Source organism: Ursus arctos, unplaced genomic scaffold (genome assembly GCF_023065955.2).
Source record: "Ursus arctos isolate Adak ecotype North America unplaced genomic scaffold, UrsArc2.0 scaffold_13, whole genome shotgun sequence".
NCBI classification, from domain to species: domain Eukaryota; kingdom Metazoa; phylum Chordata; class Mammalia; order Carnivora; family Ursidae; genus Ursus; species Ursus arctos.
The window spans coordinates 40,007,913-40,024,885 of NW_026622797.1; the positions used below are offsets into that span (position 1 = coordinate 40,007,913).

The 16,973-nt window shown below is 39.6% G+C and overlaps 1 protein-coding gene across 1 annotated transcript; it reads right to left on the minus strand.

Moving 5' to 3' along the window:
• Positions 1 to 2,020: 2,020 nt before the first annotated feature.
• GJA1 (gap junction protein alpha 1) lies at positions 2,021 to 15,442 on the minus strand. Its single transcript, XM_026504720.4, has 2 exons — positions 15,201 to 15,442; positions 2,021 to 4,941 (listed from the first exon to the last, which is right to left on the minus strand). Exon 2 carries the CDS (start codon positions 4,923 to 4,925, stop codon positions 3,777 to 3,779), a length of 1,149 nt encoding a protein of 382 aa, XP_026360505.1. The 5' UTR covers positions 4,926 to 4,941; positions 15,201 to 15,442; the 3' UTR covers positions 2,021 to 3,776.
• Positions 15,443 to 16,973: the final 1,531 nt, after the last annotated feature.

The window sequence follows — 16,973 nt, forward strand, 5'->3', positions numbered from 1 at the left end:
AGAATGTTAATGCACTGAACCAAATAAGGACACTGGACTTCTTCCCAATATTTGAAGACATTAGACAATCGTACCACTTTTAAAAATAGGCAGCATAAGCTTGCATATAAAATTCTGAAGTAAAACAACGGTAACATAAAATATATGATTACCTAACAAAAGACTAGAGAATTTCACATAAAAGCAGAGGCTTTGTTTAAAAATAAGAGTTTCCTAGTGTTTATAGAGTTAGAAATACTGTTGTAAGACTGTAAAAAGGACCTTGAGTTTCTCTTCCCTGTTCCTATTCTAACATGACCATCTTCTCCCCCATTTCTACTCAGTATTAAACTTCCTTCCCCCAGCAGATTCTAGAACTGCCCTGCCCAATATGATACCCACTAGCCACATGCGGCTGTTTAATTAAAATTTAAATTACTCCATTTCTTCAGATTCACTAGCCACATTTCAAGTGCTCAATACATGCATGTGGCTAGTGGCTGCCATAGTGAACAAAATAAAACATTTCCGCCACCATAGAAAGTTGTACTACTTCTAGAAAATTCAAAATTTTCTGATTTTTTTAAAGATGCAATTATATGCAAAGAATGAGTACCTAATATTTGTGGAATGAAACCACATAGTTTTCTCACAATTTTTAAACACTACTCAATTTAATTTTTAGTTGTGGAAAGCAGGCAGCCAATTAAGATAAGCAAAATGAAGAGTGGAACATCTTTTTTAAACTTCTGGAAGGGTTCACCTTGTAAGCTTCCTTGGGGGGGGGGAATTGTGGGGCCATTCTAAACATTGCCACTCCTTAACAAAGTTCCTGATACATGGTTAGTGACTGACTTTTAACAGTGACTTCCTCTGGGAATGAGAACTTCTCGGATATATGTATATTTACAAAACTGTATATTTATAATATGCCTATTTGTAATAAATCGTGAAAGCTTTAAAGTTGGGAAAGTTTAGAATGAACTATTTCTGAAATATGCAACTTGCCCTCCCACTTCCACACAGCTGTATCAGAAACCTATTTCATACCTCCACCCTACTTCAACATTCAGTGGTCTAATCATTTGCCCATCCATATCCCATGACCCTTGCATGTGCAGGACATAGAAACGTGTACATTCAAATAAATCATTAGTTTCTCTATTCCCCATAGTAAGTGCAAACACATAGATGCACAGAGAAAAGTTGCCTCTCCCATTGGTTTCTCAGCCAGCCAAATGATAATACCTGAAGAAATGTTGACATTACCAATTATGATATAATTGACCAGGAAACTGGTTATTAATCCTTTGATTTTAGGCAGATCTCATAGCCTTTCCTCATAAAAGAAAATGCAATTGAACTGGACTAGATCATTTCTAAATTAGTAATGATCTTATGCTCTAGTAATTGTTTGCTTTGTGATAATGTATATGTAGATTTTTAAAAATTAAAATTCTTGAAAGGTGATTTAGGATTATTACTGTTTTATATTTAAAATTACAGCAATATTATACATTGCCCCAAACTGTTCTACTCCCTCTGAATGATTCAATTTTGGGGGTGGGTGGGAAGGGAGTGTTAACAGTCGTTCTGTATTTTCACAATGTCTTAGAATAGACTCATAGATCTGTTCCATTCTTTCGTCGCAGAGCATAACCATACTTACACTGACTTTGCTATTATCTCCAGGAGGCTCCACAGCTGTATCATCAACCTTACCTTTTTATGCTTACTTCTGTCATGTGAGAGCTGCTAAATTACTTACCATTACCTTATTTAAACCTTTACCAAGCATCTCGTTGATCTTATATTCCAGATTCAACACTTGAGAACTTCATCATCCTCTCAGTTGAACAAATACCCACAAATGTTAACAATCAATGTTGCACTGAATAATGTAGCTGTAATGATAGTTTTCTAAACACTCCTGAAACTTGTGAATCCTATTTGCCTAAATCATCATAACCAACAGAAATGTCTTTGATGATCATGAATACATGTACTACAAGGTTTAAAAATCACACGGATATAGAGGCTATTCTTATACTAAATTAAAACTTTATTGAATAAAGAACACTCTCCAGAACACATGATCTGATGGACTAGGTCTACATTACATGCAAGGAAGCTGAACATGACAGTAGTTTAACATGGAATGTCAAACAAATTAGTATTTTTCATTGTAAAAACTGTTTATGTAGCTGACATGCAAGAAGAAAAGTATGATACTCTGCATTTTCACTAATCATCTCTGATGGGTTTTAAAAAGGCATTTGAAGAAACTGGTAGATTTCTTTAGGGTATATTTCAAATAAATTAGTTTCATGTGTACTACTGAAAGTCTTTCAACCTCTCTTGCATTCCAAATAAAATCTTAGTGCAAACATCAAAGTTGCTGGTCACTCCAAAAGACTGTCTAACTCATAACAGAATACAAGTTCTTAATTCATGTGTATTAAGTAGGACAAAACCAAGAATATCAGTTACTGCAAAATTCATTTAGGCACACTTAAAAGCCCACTCTAAGCATTTCTTCTAAGTGTCTCACATTAATTACTAAAGCCTGTTTACAGTACTAAAATTCTATCATTCAAGCATCCATGATTACATTTCAGAAAAAGAAAATCATCCATTTCAGCAATAGCATTACTGCTACATTCTAAAAAAGAAAAAAAAAAGGGAAAAAATCATAACTAACAAAACCAGTATCCACAACAGGATACATAGGGGAAAAAAAACACTTGGGGGGGGGGGGGAGTGTGCTTTACTTGCACAGCAGGAATTATATAATGTAAACACCATATTGGCCCACACCACAAAATCCATGAGGAAGGCTCAAATTTGAACACTGTGTGTGCATTATTTTCAAATCTGTGTTTGTGAGTTTATACTGCTCTGCTTGTACCAATACATGACAAATAAAACACACACTTCCACACACATACACATACAAGTGATTGTTAAATATTGAGCATGGCTTGCTTCCCTGACTCTAATTCAAAAAATGTTAAGTGACATCTCAACTGCTTTAAAAATGTTTACAGAAACCATTAAATGAATGTGAACAGTAGTTGAGGAATGATGAAAAAGTGATGGCATTAATAGGATGCAAGTAGATGTAAAAAAAAAAAAAATAATAATGTACATATGACTGACTGAGATTTGAAAATGCATGGAAAGTCTTTTTCTGTGGGCCTTGTCTGAACCTTTAACTGATACCAAGAACAGAAAATATAGTATGACAAGTCCACAGACACCTGGAGGGTCAGGCCTAGAACGCTTACCTTCAAAGTGCAAATTTTAACAATGGAATGTTTTAGCAGGGACATAAGGACAATCCTCCAACTTTCTCTTGGTAAAATGAAATAAGAGGTCCAGGAAGTATTTCTTCCTGGCCAAAGTTATTTCAGTTTCATGGTAAAACAAAAACTATTTAACCAAAAATATCACCCATTCTTTCACATACACAGAACTATTCTTAGGGGGTGTGTGGGGGAGAAAAAGCCCTTACCTATGTATCACCTAATGCAACTTATACTTAGAACTAAAGTTCTTTGAATCAACTACATTAAATACCAACTTGTACCTCCCTTATCCCCTCCCTCTCCACCCATCTATCCCAAACACCTCCAATGAACCCAGGTATCCTAATGTCTTTGTGTTTTCTAAGCCTCATACGAAGGCTGTTGAGTACCACCTCCACTGGAACAAAATGAACACCTAAGGTGCACTTTCTACAGCACCTTTTCTCTTCTCCACAACTGAGTGGAATCTCAATGCTCTCAAGCCTGGCTCTAGATCTCCAGGTCGTCAGGCCGAGGTCGGCTGCTGGCACGGCTGCTGGCTCTGCTGGAAGGCCGCTGGTCCACAATGGCTAGTGGTTGCAGTTCGTGCCCAGTAGCTAGTTTTTTAGAATTCTGGTTGTCATCAGGGAAATCAAAAGGCTGTGCATGGGAGTTGGAGATGGTGCTTCCCGCCTGCCCCATTCGATTTTGTTCTGCACTGTAATTAGCCCAGTTTTGCTCACTTGCTTGTTTGTTGTAATTGCGGCAGGAAGAATTGTTTCTGTCTCCAGTAACCAGCTTGTACCCAGGAGGAGACATGGGTGAGAGGGGAGCGGTGGGTGAGGAGCAGCCATTGAAATATGCGTATTTCGGAGATCCACAGTCTTTGGAGGGACTCAGTGGGCCAGTGGTAGCATGGTAAGGATCGCTCTTCCCCTTCACACGATCCTTAACACCCTTGAAGAACACATAGAAGAGTTCGATGATGTTCAGGGCAAGAGACACCAAGGACACTACCAGCATGAAGATGATGAAGATGGTTTTCTCCGTGGGGCGAGAGAGGAAGCAGTCTACCTGATGAGGGCAGGGATCTCTTTTGCAAGTGTAAACGGCACTCAAGCTGAATCCATAGATGTACCACTGGATCAGCAAGAAGGCCACCTCGAAGACAGACTTGAAGAGGATGCTGATGATGTAGGTTCGCAGCAGGCCCCCTCGCATTTTCACCTTGCCATGCTCTTCAATACCATACTTGAACTTCTTTATTTCAATCTGCTTCAAGTGCATCTCCACGTTGACACCATCTGTTTGGGCCACTTTGAGCTCCTCCTCTTTCTTGTTCAGTTTCTCTTCCTTCCGCATCACGTAGAACACGTGAGCCAGGTACAGGAGCGTGGGAACAGACACAAATATGATCTGCAGGACCCAGAAGCGTACATGAGAGATTGGGAAGGATTTGTCATAGCAGACATTTTCACAACCAGGTTGTTGAGTGTTACAACGAAAGGCAGACTGCTCATCACCCCAGGCCGACTCAACCGCTGTCCCCAATAGCAGAATTCGGAAAATGAAAAGGACAGACAGCCACACCTTCCCTCCAGCAGTGGAATAGGCTTGAACCTTGTCAAGGAGTTTGCCTAAGGCACTCCAGTCACCCATGTTGCCTGGGCACCACCTGAAAAGAAGCAAAAAAGACAACTAAATGATCATGGGCTACAAATTATTAGTTAAAATCTACAGTTGTTTCCAGTCAACAGTCAAAATATTGTAAAAGGTCTCTTACCTATCACTTTTCCAAAAAAAAAAAAAAGTGCGAACTCTTCCTGTCCCATCTTCCCCTGCAAACAAGTCTCACAATTTTCCTGAGATACAGTAAGTCTTAGAAGCAGAGCTGACATGCCCAGTAAACTGAAATCCTAACTTGCAAAGATATGTTACTTGCTCAACTACTGCCCCACCATGTGACTTGAGAAACTGTCTATGCTAAGTGCCTCTGCTTATTTTATCCGTCTGATAAATGAGGACAATTCTTGCCGGGTAGGCCTTCGTCTGGATGCATGCCTAAGCAAAATGCTGAAGGACGGTATTCAAAAAGTATGGGTGTTTAAGAACTGGGGTAAGAACACCCAGGAACACACACACACACACACACACACACCCCGTTTCCAAACCTCAATCCTATTATATAGCATTTTATTCCTAATTGTACTCTGAACTGCTTCACCTTGCTACTTCAATTGTACTTTGTGCACATTCTATGTTATGGTTATTATACTTCTGTTTCTTCTTAAGCAGTGACTTATGTGGTTCAGAAATCTGTCTTCTGCCCAGAGAAAAATACGTTGTACTAAAATACACCCTTTTGACATAATGTGTCATTATGTGCAGGAAACTACTTTCAAAAGAGCAAAGACTAAATGCCCATCACATTTTTTTTTTTTTTTTTAAGATTTGTTCATTTTATCTTAGAGAGTGTGCTTGGGCACGAGTTGGGGGAGTGTCAGAGGGAAAGAATCTTCAAGCACATTCCCACTGAGTGTGGAGCTCCACGTGAGGCTCGACCTCATGATTCATGAGATCATGACCATGGCTGAAACCAAGAGCCAGAAGCCTAACCGACTGAGCCACCCATGCACCCCTGCACATCACATTTCAAGGAAAAGTTCAATTTGTCTCATACTAATTATAGCCTAAGGCGGGGTGGGGGGGGGGGAGACAATTTTGAAGTGTTCTCTCTAGCAAAAATGATTGGTTTTTCATCTTTTGATTGCTGTATACTTTCAAGTTCCCTTATCGGGCTTTGGGCCCTCATCCTATACACTAGATTTAACTTTCTATCAATACCTAAGCCTAAGACTTCCCCATTTCTGGGATGAGAAATGGACCCAAGTCTGTGGAGATGACATGGACCTCAAAAGTTATTTAGCTAATTCAATTTATACGTCCAATTGCCAATAGTTCATTTAACTGATGAAAGTTGAGCTCTTAAAGGTATAGGAAATACTTGGCTATCAGTATAGCCACAGGAAGACTTATGATCCCAAGGCTAAGGATTTCCAATGCACCACACTGGTTTTAAAATTATAATAAAGCTGGATTAAGGCTAGAAATATTTTCACACTTTGATACAATCTTAGCAAGGGCTGAGAGCTGGGAAGAAATGAGTGACATTATATGTGGCAGGCATAGAGAATATAGTTTAATTTTCAGCAGAGTATTAAGTGGAGAGTAAAAAATGGATGAAGTGGTCAAAAACTATTTAATAATCAAAAACAAGCAAAGACTTTCCAGGAGCTTAGTAATGAAATTTTAAATAGTGCAACTGAAAGTAGGATTATACGGGCTTCTTGGAAATGTGTTCATTATCTGAATATGAAAATTATGAGCCACCTTCTTGTAGGAAGTAAATGAAATCCAAGGGAGCCTTCTTCCCTACCATGCAACATTACATTGCCATTTAATGCCTGCACCTCCAGGATACAGAGGCCAGAAAAAATGAAATGGAAATCCGGCCTGGGATTTCCTGGATGGAACAAAGAGATGGCTGATCCATAAAGTGAACTATGTACCAGCTATCTAAACCAGCAGTTGATGGTGTCTTTGATGGCAACCCAGAGACTGGTGCCAAAGAATGCTGAGGGAAGAGTGGGAGGTGGGTGGGCAGGTCACAGGAATAAAGCTTTTCCAACGGTCATAAAAAAGGGAGCTTCCCTTCTACTTTTGGGAAGGGCCATTTTAGATTGTGAAGTGACAAGTTAGACAGTGAAACTGATGTATGAAAAGAGCAGTCAAAAAAGAACAAAGGCTTATAAGGTTGACAAAGAGCGTTAAAGACTCAAGGGAAGGCTCAAAGTGATAGGGAGTAATTTAGCTTTGATGGACAGTTTGATGGTGAGAGAACGCAAAAGAAAGAACCTACAATTTAGCAGAAAATACTACCCTGGGAATGAAGAAGTACAGTCCATGAGGGTCAAACAAACATAACAGAATTTTTGGAGTTATATCAGTAGATAGTTTCTATGTGATGATGTGTAAATTGGCCTTAATTCTGTTTGCAGAGAATTACATATTTTGCCAGTGTCATCTGCTTTTGCTCAATACTCCAATTGCTGGGAGGGAAGGGGGACCGCAAAAACAATCAACTCTAAAATGATCAACTGTCTGCATACATCTCATCAAATTCACTCAATGACTGAGCTCAAGACAAACTTAACACGTTTAGATATATTACCAGGCATACTGAGAAGTCATTCTGGTCAGTGTTTCATCATTATTCAAGGTTCAAAGTTAAAATATGATTATGTAGATGCTGTGGCAATTAATCCCTAAGCTTCAGTACATTCTATGGAAAATAAAACTCAACTTTCATGTAATTCTGAGATTCCCAAAAATACCCTACAGTGCCACAGTATGTGAACTGGGTCACTGAGCAGTTCACTAGGTAGTAGTTCTTTATTAATACACCAGCAACTTAATTGCAAAGTTATATTTTCTTTAAGCACCCACACAGTTGTCATTTGCATTAATGAGTTAATACTCTTTCATCTGAATGAGATGAATTATCCAATTACACACCTAGTATCCTGTAACCAGTCATTACCACTATCATAGAGACCATCAGATAATGTTTAATGTGATGGTTTATAATGCTTGTGATTTTCAAACAAAAATAATTACCTTTTCTGGTAGGTGTTCCCTTTGTTGTGAGTCGAAAGTTCTATCAACTAGTTGACCCCCTCACCCCATTAGTATTTTCATTTTTCCAAGTCTTAGTCAAAAAATTAATGTCTTTTTATAAATAATAGGCATAATTATAAGTTCACAGAATCTCTGGCATTGATTTACAGACTAGATCCCTCATTCATATTCACCAGCGTAAGACAGGCGTATTTTTTACATGATACATGAGAAGCGCACAGCAGTGGAAGCGGCTGAATGTTCATCATATATATTCATGCCTTCACCGCTAGGTTTCCAGGCTGGAACTTTATAGGTAAAATAAGGTCTCAGTGAAGGAGGTATGCAAAGTTGTCATTAGAAGCAAATGCTTGACAGCAGCTGGGGCACCCTTCTTCTGTCTTCTGTGTACCATATTAGGTCACATTTTCCATTGCTCTTCATGGCCCTCCAGACTAGAGGCCAAAAGCCAGGTATTCAAGCATGACCTGCCCGACTGTCCGAGGACCCTCTGGACCCTCTGCAGTGGTTCCCAACCACATCACAAACATTTGATAGCATTTGTTAAAAACATACACTCCCAGCACTCACCAGCCTGACTGATTAAGATTTTGGATGAGGTGGTGGGGCTGGGGGGAGGGGGGCAGTGCTGGGAAATTAGTTTGTCTCTTTTCTGTTTTTTAAACAAATGCACCAGGTGATTCTGAAGTTTCACACCAGGAAGCAGGCCAAGGGTTCCTTGACATTTTTGATGCTCTCTTGTTCAAAATATTTAGGATTGGGGAAATGTCAGAAGAGCAGAAAGGGACAGAGCGTTATCTAAAAAGGCCAAAGGGGTGGCCCAGGATCAAGAGCCGAGGCTGTCTGGGCCGCTGGGAATGAAGCTGACCCTTCACCGCACCACCTTGTGTCACTCCACTTCCATCTGACGCTCCCCAAGAGCACTAGGACTCAAACACCCTATTTAAAATAAAAATAAAGCTTCAATTTTACATCACTTTTGACTGTCCCTTTTGCCAGAGCAAATCACCGTGCCAAAGCTGTAGTCAAGTCATTTCATGTATTAATGTACTAATGTACTAAGAATTGCTAGGAAAACTAGAAAATATTTTAATTTCAATTTTAAAGAATTTCCTAAGTGACAGCTGTAATAAGCTTAGAGTAGGGACTCAAATAATGGCAAATAGGATTGTTAAAAACTAAAGTGAGACTTGACACCCATCACCTTTTTATGATTCAACAAGCACTTAGAGAAGATGAAGAAAAAAAAAATCATGAGGGTTAAAAATGTGTAGGAAAATGACTATATAAGTTCCTCATAAAAATCATTAAATAGATCTACTTGGGGAAAATGGTAATGCTGTGTGTGCGTTTAATATACTGAAACAAAAAAATTTTAAGCCCCTAAGCTAAAATGTAAACCTCCTCATGTTTTCCTTTAACTTTTGTAAGAACCCCTGTCCCTTGCAGTAAATGTCTCTGAGTGGGCTCAGTCCTGACCATTCCTCTACCGTTACAACAGCCAGATGTTCCCTGGTAATAGTCACATCCACACATAATTAACATAACCCACATTCATTCTGTCAGCAAATACTATAGGCTTTATCTTCCCCCAAAACCCAGACTGACGGAATTTCACCACCACCCCTGCTCCTCGCCTGATCTCAGCCATCATCACCTCCTCAGGTTTCAGGTCACTAGCCTAGTCACCCTGCTTGCCAAACTATTCTCCTCCAACAGCCAACCTCAAGAACTAACAAGCTGATCTGCCTTGTTCAGCTCTGCTCTGTCTTCTTGGTTCACTTCCTCACTTCCGTAGGTCTCCCCTCTGGTCTCACTTCATCAGCCAGCCCTCCAGTCCTGTCACTTCCTATCCCCTTTGTCCTGCGCTTTGTTGTTTTTTTTTTTAATGGTCTTTAGCTCTACTTGACATATTACATATATTTACCTGTTTGTTGTTTATCTCCCTCCATGACAAGGACTTACTACTATCTGCTTTCCTCAACTAGAACGTGAGCTCCACTAGGGCGTTTCTTTGTCCACTGCTGTCTCCAAGTACTTGAAAGAGTCAGAGATACTAAATAAACATCTATTAAATGAATTAAAGGAGGCCTGTACGAAAGAGAAAGAAAGAAAGAAAGAAAGAAAGAAAGAAAGAAAGAAAGAAAGAAAGAAAGAAGAAAAGAGAGAAAGAAAGGAAGGAAGGAAGGAAGGAAGGAAGGAAGGAAGGAAGGAAGGAAAGAAGGAAGGAAAGGGAGAGAACCAGGTTCCACTGTTCACTACCTCTTCAGGATCCTCTTACGTATATCCCAAACTTCTGAAGTTTCAAATTAATTAAAAAAGGGACTTTCATAGTAAAAAAAAAAAAGAAAAGAAAGAAAAAAAGTACTGTCAGCAGCAAACAGACATTAAATTTTCAAGTGAAAATTGCTAAAACAGAAAAGTATCTGTTGAAACAACTGCTTCAAATGACCCCTGAGCAGGCAATAAGGACTGATGTCAGAAAAAAAGGTTCTTAACAAAGAGCTTCTTGAATTTATTACGTGACACTATAGTAATTTGGGATTCTTACAGCACCGTGTCAGGTATCATAGATGTTTACTCAGTCTTACCATTATGTTGTTACAGGTTAAGATTTTAAAACCACCACCACCACCACCTTGTGCTGTCATCCCCCAACTCTGCAGTATTCTCTCTGACTGTACTATGTGATGTCATCATTGCTGAGAATATATAACAACAGAGTGCCTTGCAATAGAAGAAATGGGCTGCTTAAACTTGTTTTTATTTCAAGAATGACAAATCTTGAGGTAGGCCTGGGGCTCTGAAGGGGAAGAGCAACAGCTGAGAGAAACCCTGGGTGACAGAACATCTCGGTGTAGTCATCTATTCAGGCAATTAAATGATTTGAATCAGGTACCATGACAAATATTCCAGGTTCATCAAGTAATACACAACCTTTGCTTCCTTATACCTGGACAGTTAGCCTAACTCTGTGGTATATCAAACCTACTCCATTTAAACATCTATTCTATTTACAATTCTGCCTTATGGTTCCCCGATTATCCTTAGATTCCTCTGTAAAGAATGATACCACTTTATTTCCTCAGGCATATGATGCATGGCATAGAACTGCATGGGTTTGTTTGTTTGTTTGTTTCGGGGGGGGGGTGGGGTGGGATGGGGGGAACGGGGGTGGGGGGGTGAGACGAACCTTTCTTTCCTTGGTTCTTACCCCCGTTCATCACATAGTCAATCTGCATCCATGTTCAGAGAACAGTGAGATGAGATGGATGTTAAGGGGTGAGGGACTCCAAAGATCGTATGATGCCTACCAAAGAGAGACAACACGCCCGCCCCAGTTCAGCAGCTACCACTCGACTCCCCCACTAACAGAAGTGCCTCATGGTCACTTCAGGGGTGATAGAAGAATAACCCTGAGCTAGAAGCCACAGGCAAAAAGCCATGTTCTTCTATTGTGATCTGAGGGGCTTAAAAAAATGTAGTTTGTCAGTTCTTGGTGCTCCCCTCTACTCACCTCCGAATTGACTATTTTTATTGAACAGCCTGGTTATTTTGTCATCATGTAAACACACCATTAGGGTACTCACAAGTGTATTGATTAAGAACAGTCTATTTTCTTCAGCGAGCTCCGAATAAGGTAACGCACGCACTTGAAGCTCTTGTAAGAGCTCAATAGTTTAGCTATTATTCTTTAAAAGATCTTACATAGATAACAGCTCACTTATTTTCGTATCTTGTAATATTTTCTTTAGCAAAACAGCAACTAGGAAATGATTAACATTTTCCTAATGGTAATCAAATTCAGTTTTCAAGATGCTCTTGTAATGAGTACAATATTCCTATTTTAGCAATCCCATACAGATCTGTGAGAAGGAAGAATTTACTCTTTATCAGCTGATAAGGAGAGAAAAACACGAAAAATGTCTGCCTGTCTTTGTTTCTATTTGAAGGCATCTTCCCCAAATCATGAAAAGAGCCATATCCTATAGAACATATCTGGCTCACAGAAATTGCTAAAAACAGAAACGAAAAACCCCCACCACTCCATTTCTGTATTACTGTGAGTTTTAAGCATTCCATAAAACATATTTTCCAGAAATTACTTAGAAAGCTAGGAAAATTTGGATATGTAGATTACAGAAAATTTTAAGGCTAAAGCCATTGATATACGTTATCTCACCATGGTTTGTGTTTTCATTTTGGCAAAAGACATTACGTACATACATAGCCAAATGGTGAATTTAGACAGGCAAAGTGAAGAATTTAGGTAGTTATCCCAAGGATCAAAAATATATATATAATCAATTAACCTCCCATGAAGGAGAAATCCTGGGATTTTTTTTTTAACTTGACCCATGTTGAATATTGACCTTAATGATAAACACTAGATAACTACTTTTCCGTCCAGAGCTGAATTGCTGTCTGTGGATAAGCTTCAACAATCTATTTAAACCACCAAGAATCTTGGAGGAAAGTCAGAACAACAGGAAAGGTGGAGTAGAAGGTATTAATCACTGGTGACTTTCCTATCATTCCCTTCCCTCCGGTATCATATATAAAAGGCTCTGAGGCTTCATACCAAGCTACACCTCTGGATATTATAAAAGAAAGGAAGGAATGCACTGTATCATGAGTTTCCATCCTTCTCTATGCAGGAATTGGAAACATGTAAGTAAGAAAACAACTCTCAATATCTGAAAACACACCCTTTTAGATGCTTGCTACTGAGTATCTTTGAAACCTTGTTTCCCAGAGAGGGTCAGCAATGTAGGAATCACACAGTAAAGGGTGAGAAACAGAGTGGATGGGGCAGCTGTGGTGATAAACTACATTTTCACATTAGAAAAATGTGGAAGCTGTTTAAACAGTGAAGGAAGTAGAAGCACACTACCAGTGCCATTTTCCACCCAAAGGACAGGTGACAGCTCTGTGACTTTGGGAAGTACAAAGCATCACACATACAGATTGCCAGGGCAGAACCTACTCCTGCCATTGGTAGAATTTTCAGTCAATGTGGCCTATCTAGAAAAATTAATTATACTTTCCCAGAGGTATTTTGTACCTAACCAGTTTATTTCATTATTTGAGATGGAATTAATTTACTGAGATCTCTGCATTACTACAGGCTTTTATTTTCAACAATCCTTGTACAAAAGTAAAAATTGGGTTTCTTTAAGAAATTTCAATCTTGTTCAAATTGCAACGGGACACGTTGTGAACAAGTGTGCCCAATTTTCTGAGGGTAAGAGGAAGCATCTTTTTATTACAAACTTGGTGAAAAAGAAATTAAACCCACCTCCAAATAAACCCAAATCTACCAACAATCTACAGCTCAGCTCTTCCCACCCCCACTTTGCACTTCTGAAGAGAAACACAGGCACGCCTCAGGGTAAGGATGAGTATGAGGTTGGTCAAGCGGAGATTATGATAAGCTTTATCAGAAACGTTCAGCAAACATTTGGACGCCTTAGAGGACGGTGTGGGCAATCCGCTGCTCGGAACTCAAGCTCTGAGTTTCCGAATCCTGTACTGATTTGCCTTTGGACACGTCATTAGCTCTTTCCTCATTTCATTACGCCCCCCCCCCCGCTCCCCACCCCCATTCTTGGGAAGTTTCGAGAACTTCCAAGAGTTACAAGTGCAATATAAGCACGGTAATTTCCAAGGTACTCAGATTGCCTTACCAACGTTTACACAGTAGGATTCCGTAAGTTTAAGAGGGGGAAAAAAGGAGGGGGGCGGGAAGGTAAATTAGATTGACACGTTTAATTAAATTAATCGTTTGCTCTTCTTTTACCATTTGGCACGCAGTCCATCTGCCCCTGCTCCTCTCCCCCTCCCCTTCCTTTACAGTGGCGGCCGCGGACCTGCGCTCCGTTTGGTAAGGATTTCAGGGAAACGTTGCAAACCTCGACAAACCCTGGGGCTCGGGCAGCGCAGGAGTCCGGGGCGAGCCCGACAGATGCTAAGATGGCAGAGGCGCCCCGCGCTCCCCCCAACCCCCCCACCCCGGCCTCCGTATAAGCTTTCATTTTTATTTGCTTTTCAGCGTTCGCCGGTGCAAATGCTTCAAACCTCAGGGTCACACCAAGAATTTAAACTAATTACTTTGGCCTGTGAAGTGTGAAGAGACAAAATCCTCAGCGGGCACGAAAATGCATGGTTGCATTTCTGGCTACCAGAATGCGTGTTACCAACAAGAGCATTTAAGAACTGAACCCTTTAAAATAACAAATCAACGTCATCACTGCCTACAGGCAGCACCCAAACAACTCCAACCCAAAGTTGCCTTACAGCTCTGAAGTCTCTTACAGGTTCGGACAGGCAGAAGAGGGGTCGGAGGGGTGGGGGGAAGCTAGCTCCTTCTAAGGCGCTATTTAAGAAATTTTGTTTCACATTCTAAGAGCTTCAGTTTTAGGAGACGGTTTTGGAAATGCACCCTGGCATTCACTTTTGTTCTAAACGTCTCTTCTTCCCTTCTAATGCTTTGTAAGTAACCACCACCCATTCAAGGGATTTCATCTGCTGAATTGCCAACGTGGTCGAGTAAAAAAGGTGGCTCTACTGAGGGTCTCATGTTTCCACAGAGGTTGCTAACACAAAGTAACTACTTACTGTTGCTTTAAAAACCTCAATACTACAACTCTGATTTTTGTATCTTTTTATTTACTGGGGAAAATTCTAGGGAGGGACCACGTGGAAGTCAAGTAACCGCAAGGTCTTAACAAAGCACTTTGTTAAGAAGTTTGCTTTGCACAACTATAGAACATCAAGATTTACATATGAAAAAGCACGTAGTGTAGAATTCTATAGCAAGCATGCTAAGCAAATTTGCACTTTGATTTTTGTGATATTGTCAGTCAAATCCCCAACCCAGGCCCCAACTCCCCCCCCCAACCCCAGTTACAAAACACCTAGACTATTACCGATTACAAAAAAAAAAGCAAAATTATACTCTAAAATGAAGAACCAAATATCCAGTAAACTGGTTCTTTATTCTAATCGGAAAGGTCCGAATCTTATTTTACCTGTTGCATTACTGTTAGAAACTTTTCAACAGTTAAGAAAATACTGAACGTTCAAAACTCTAGACACATTTTCAAGTACATCATTCCACTTACAGTATCATATCAAAGCTACATTTAACACATTTTAAAACTTTAGAAAACTTTTACATGTAGAAAAAGAAACGAACAGGTAAAGTTTTTTGTTTTTTGGTTTTTTTTAACTTACTCTTTCTCTTAAAAGAAGTAGGCACGCCAAGTGATTGAACTCCTTGGAGGATGAAGTAAAATGAAAAAGCAAGTTCAGGCACTCAGACCTGTCTATTTAAAGTTTAAAAGTCTGCTGCTGTTTGGTACTTTCTTCACTCCTTCCCCCTAATGAAAGAAAAGTGCTGATACCTCGTAAAAGCTTTTTTCTAATTGGAGCACAGAGCTTTTAAAAGTTTCAAGCCACTGACTCAACGAGGAGGAGGGGCTGGAGAAGGGGAGGGGCAGAGGAAAGGCGGGGAGGAGAGTGGAGAGGAGGCCGGTGAACGTGGAAGGGTGGGGGAGAAAAGGCACAGAGGAGTAGCCAGGTTGAGATGAAGTTGTAGTTTAAATTTGCTGACAAGAAAACTGGAATAGCATTAGAGACGTGAATACCACTACTTGTAGTTACTCTTTATAGATAGCAATTACTGGTTTTAGTTAGTGCTTGTTTCACCAAAAGTCCAGGGATAATAAAAAGTTCTGTATTTTATAATATTACAATCTTTTCTTAAATTATATATATTGCATGTTTCATGTTGCAGTAAATAAAAATGGTGGAACAAAGTTTAGCCAGCGCAAACTTGTTTCATTTTGGCCAAGGTGTGTGAAGTTAAAGGTGGGTGTGAGTTATCTGATGATCTAATTCCTTTCCTCTTCATTTAAGTAGGGACAATTAACAAAGGAAATGGTGGGCTGGGAGAGAGACATTGCAAAAATGAACATATATGGTGGTCTGCCCATCCTAAATTTACCTTCCAATCTCCCTGACTGCTTTGAAATTTTACTCTTTCCTTCCGTTTAGCGAAAACTAGATTTATATTTACACCTGTATTATATATAAAACATTTTGACTGTGAGATCGTGGTATCTGACCTCTCCCAGATCTTTGAGGAACTGAAAATTTAAGTATCTCAGTCCCATTCATAGCAATGTATTAAAAAATAATGCATCTGCAGTGAAATGTCAGGATTTTTTTTTTTAATGAAATACCCACATGTAAGTTGGCATTAAGTGGGTGCCAAAACTATTGACCCTCCTGGTGACCATCTCCCTCTCCAAAACCCACTGTAGAGTTTTCTGACCAATGACAGTAGAACTGTGCATTTAGTTTTTATGTGATTTTCCTCCACTTCCCTCTTCAGCACTCTGCGTGAGGGTTTATAACAGCTTGAGTCATGTTGCTCATTCTTAGAGTGGGTAGCTCCTTTGAGAACTCCCCAGATGCCATTCCAGAGGGCTGCGGTAGGACAGTTTCCCATAAACAGGCTTCGGTGATGCTCCTGCAGTCGGGCAGGGAAATCTCTTGGCCTTTATTTTCTGGAAACAAAGCAAACTCATCCAGCCTGAATATTCTTTACTCTTTTCTCAGTAACACAAGTACCAAGAAAAAGAAAATGGCAAATATTTCCTGACAGATACCTTTCCCTAAATATACTTTCATTAAAATGATTATAAAACACCTTTTGAAATGTGGTTGTTTTAAGACGCAATTTTGCTCTCATTTGCTGGGCTATACTATTTCCAAGGGTACATTTTTCTTAAAGAAGGAGAATAAAGAAATAGAAATCATAATCTGACTTTCATATCTTCAAGCTCAGCAACCCATGAATACTGTTTTGGTCTTATATACATGTCATCCTGTCCTTCATGTAAGTCTGTTGTGTTGTCCTAACTAAAAACTGTTGAACAGTTAAGAAAATGTTCATGAAAATGTGATTTATTCTCTTTAAGAAAATCTGCTTCCCCCTTTAAA

What these genes read in the sequence shown, in the direction of transcription:
- GJA1 (XM_026504720.4), bottom strand. Translation starts at nt 4,925, where the DNA reads ATGGGTGACTGGAGTGCCTTAGGCAAACTCCTTGACAAGGTTCAAGCC.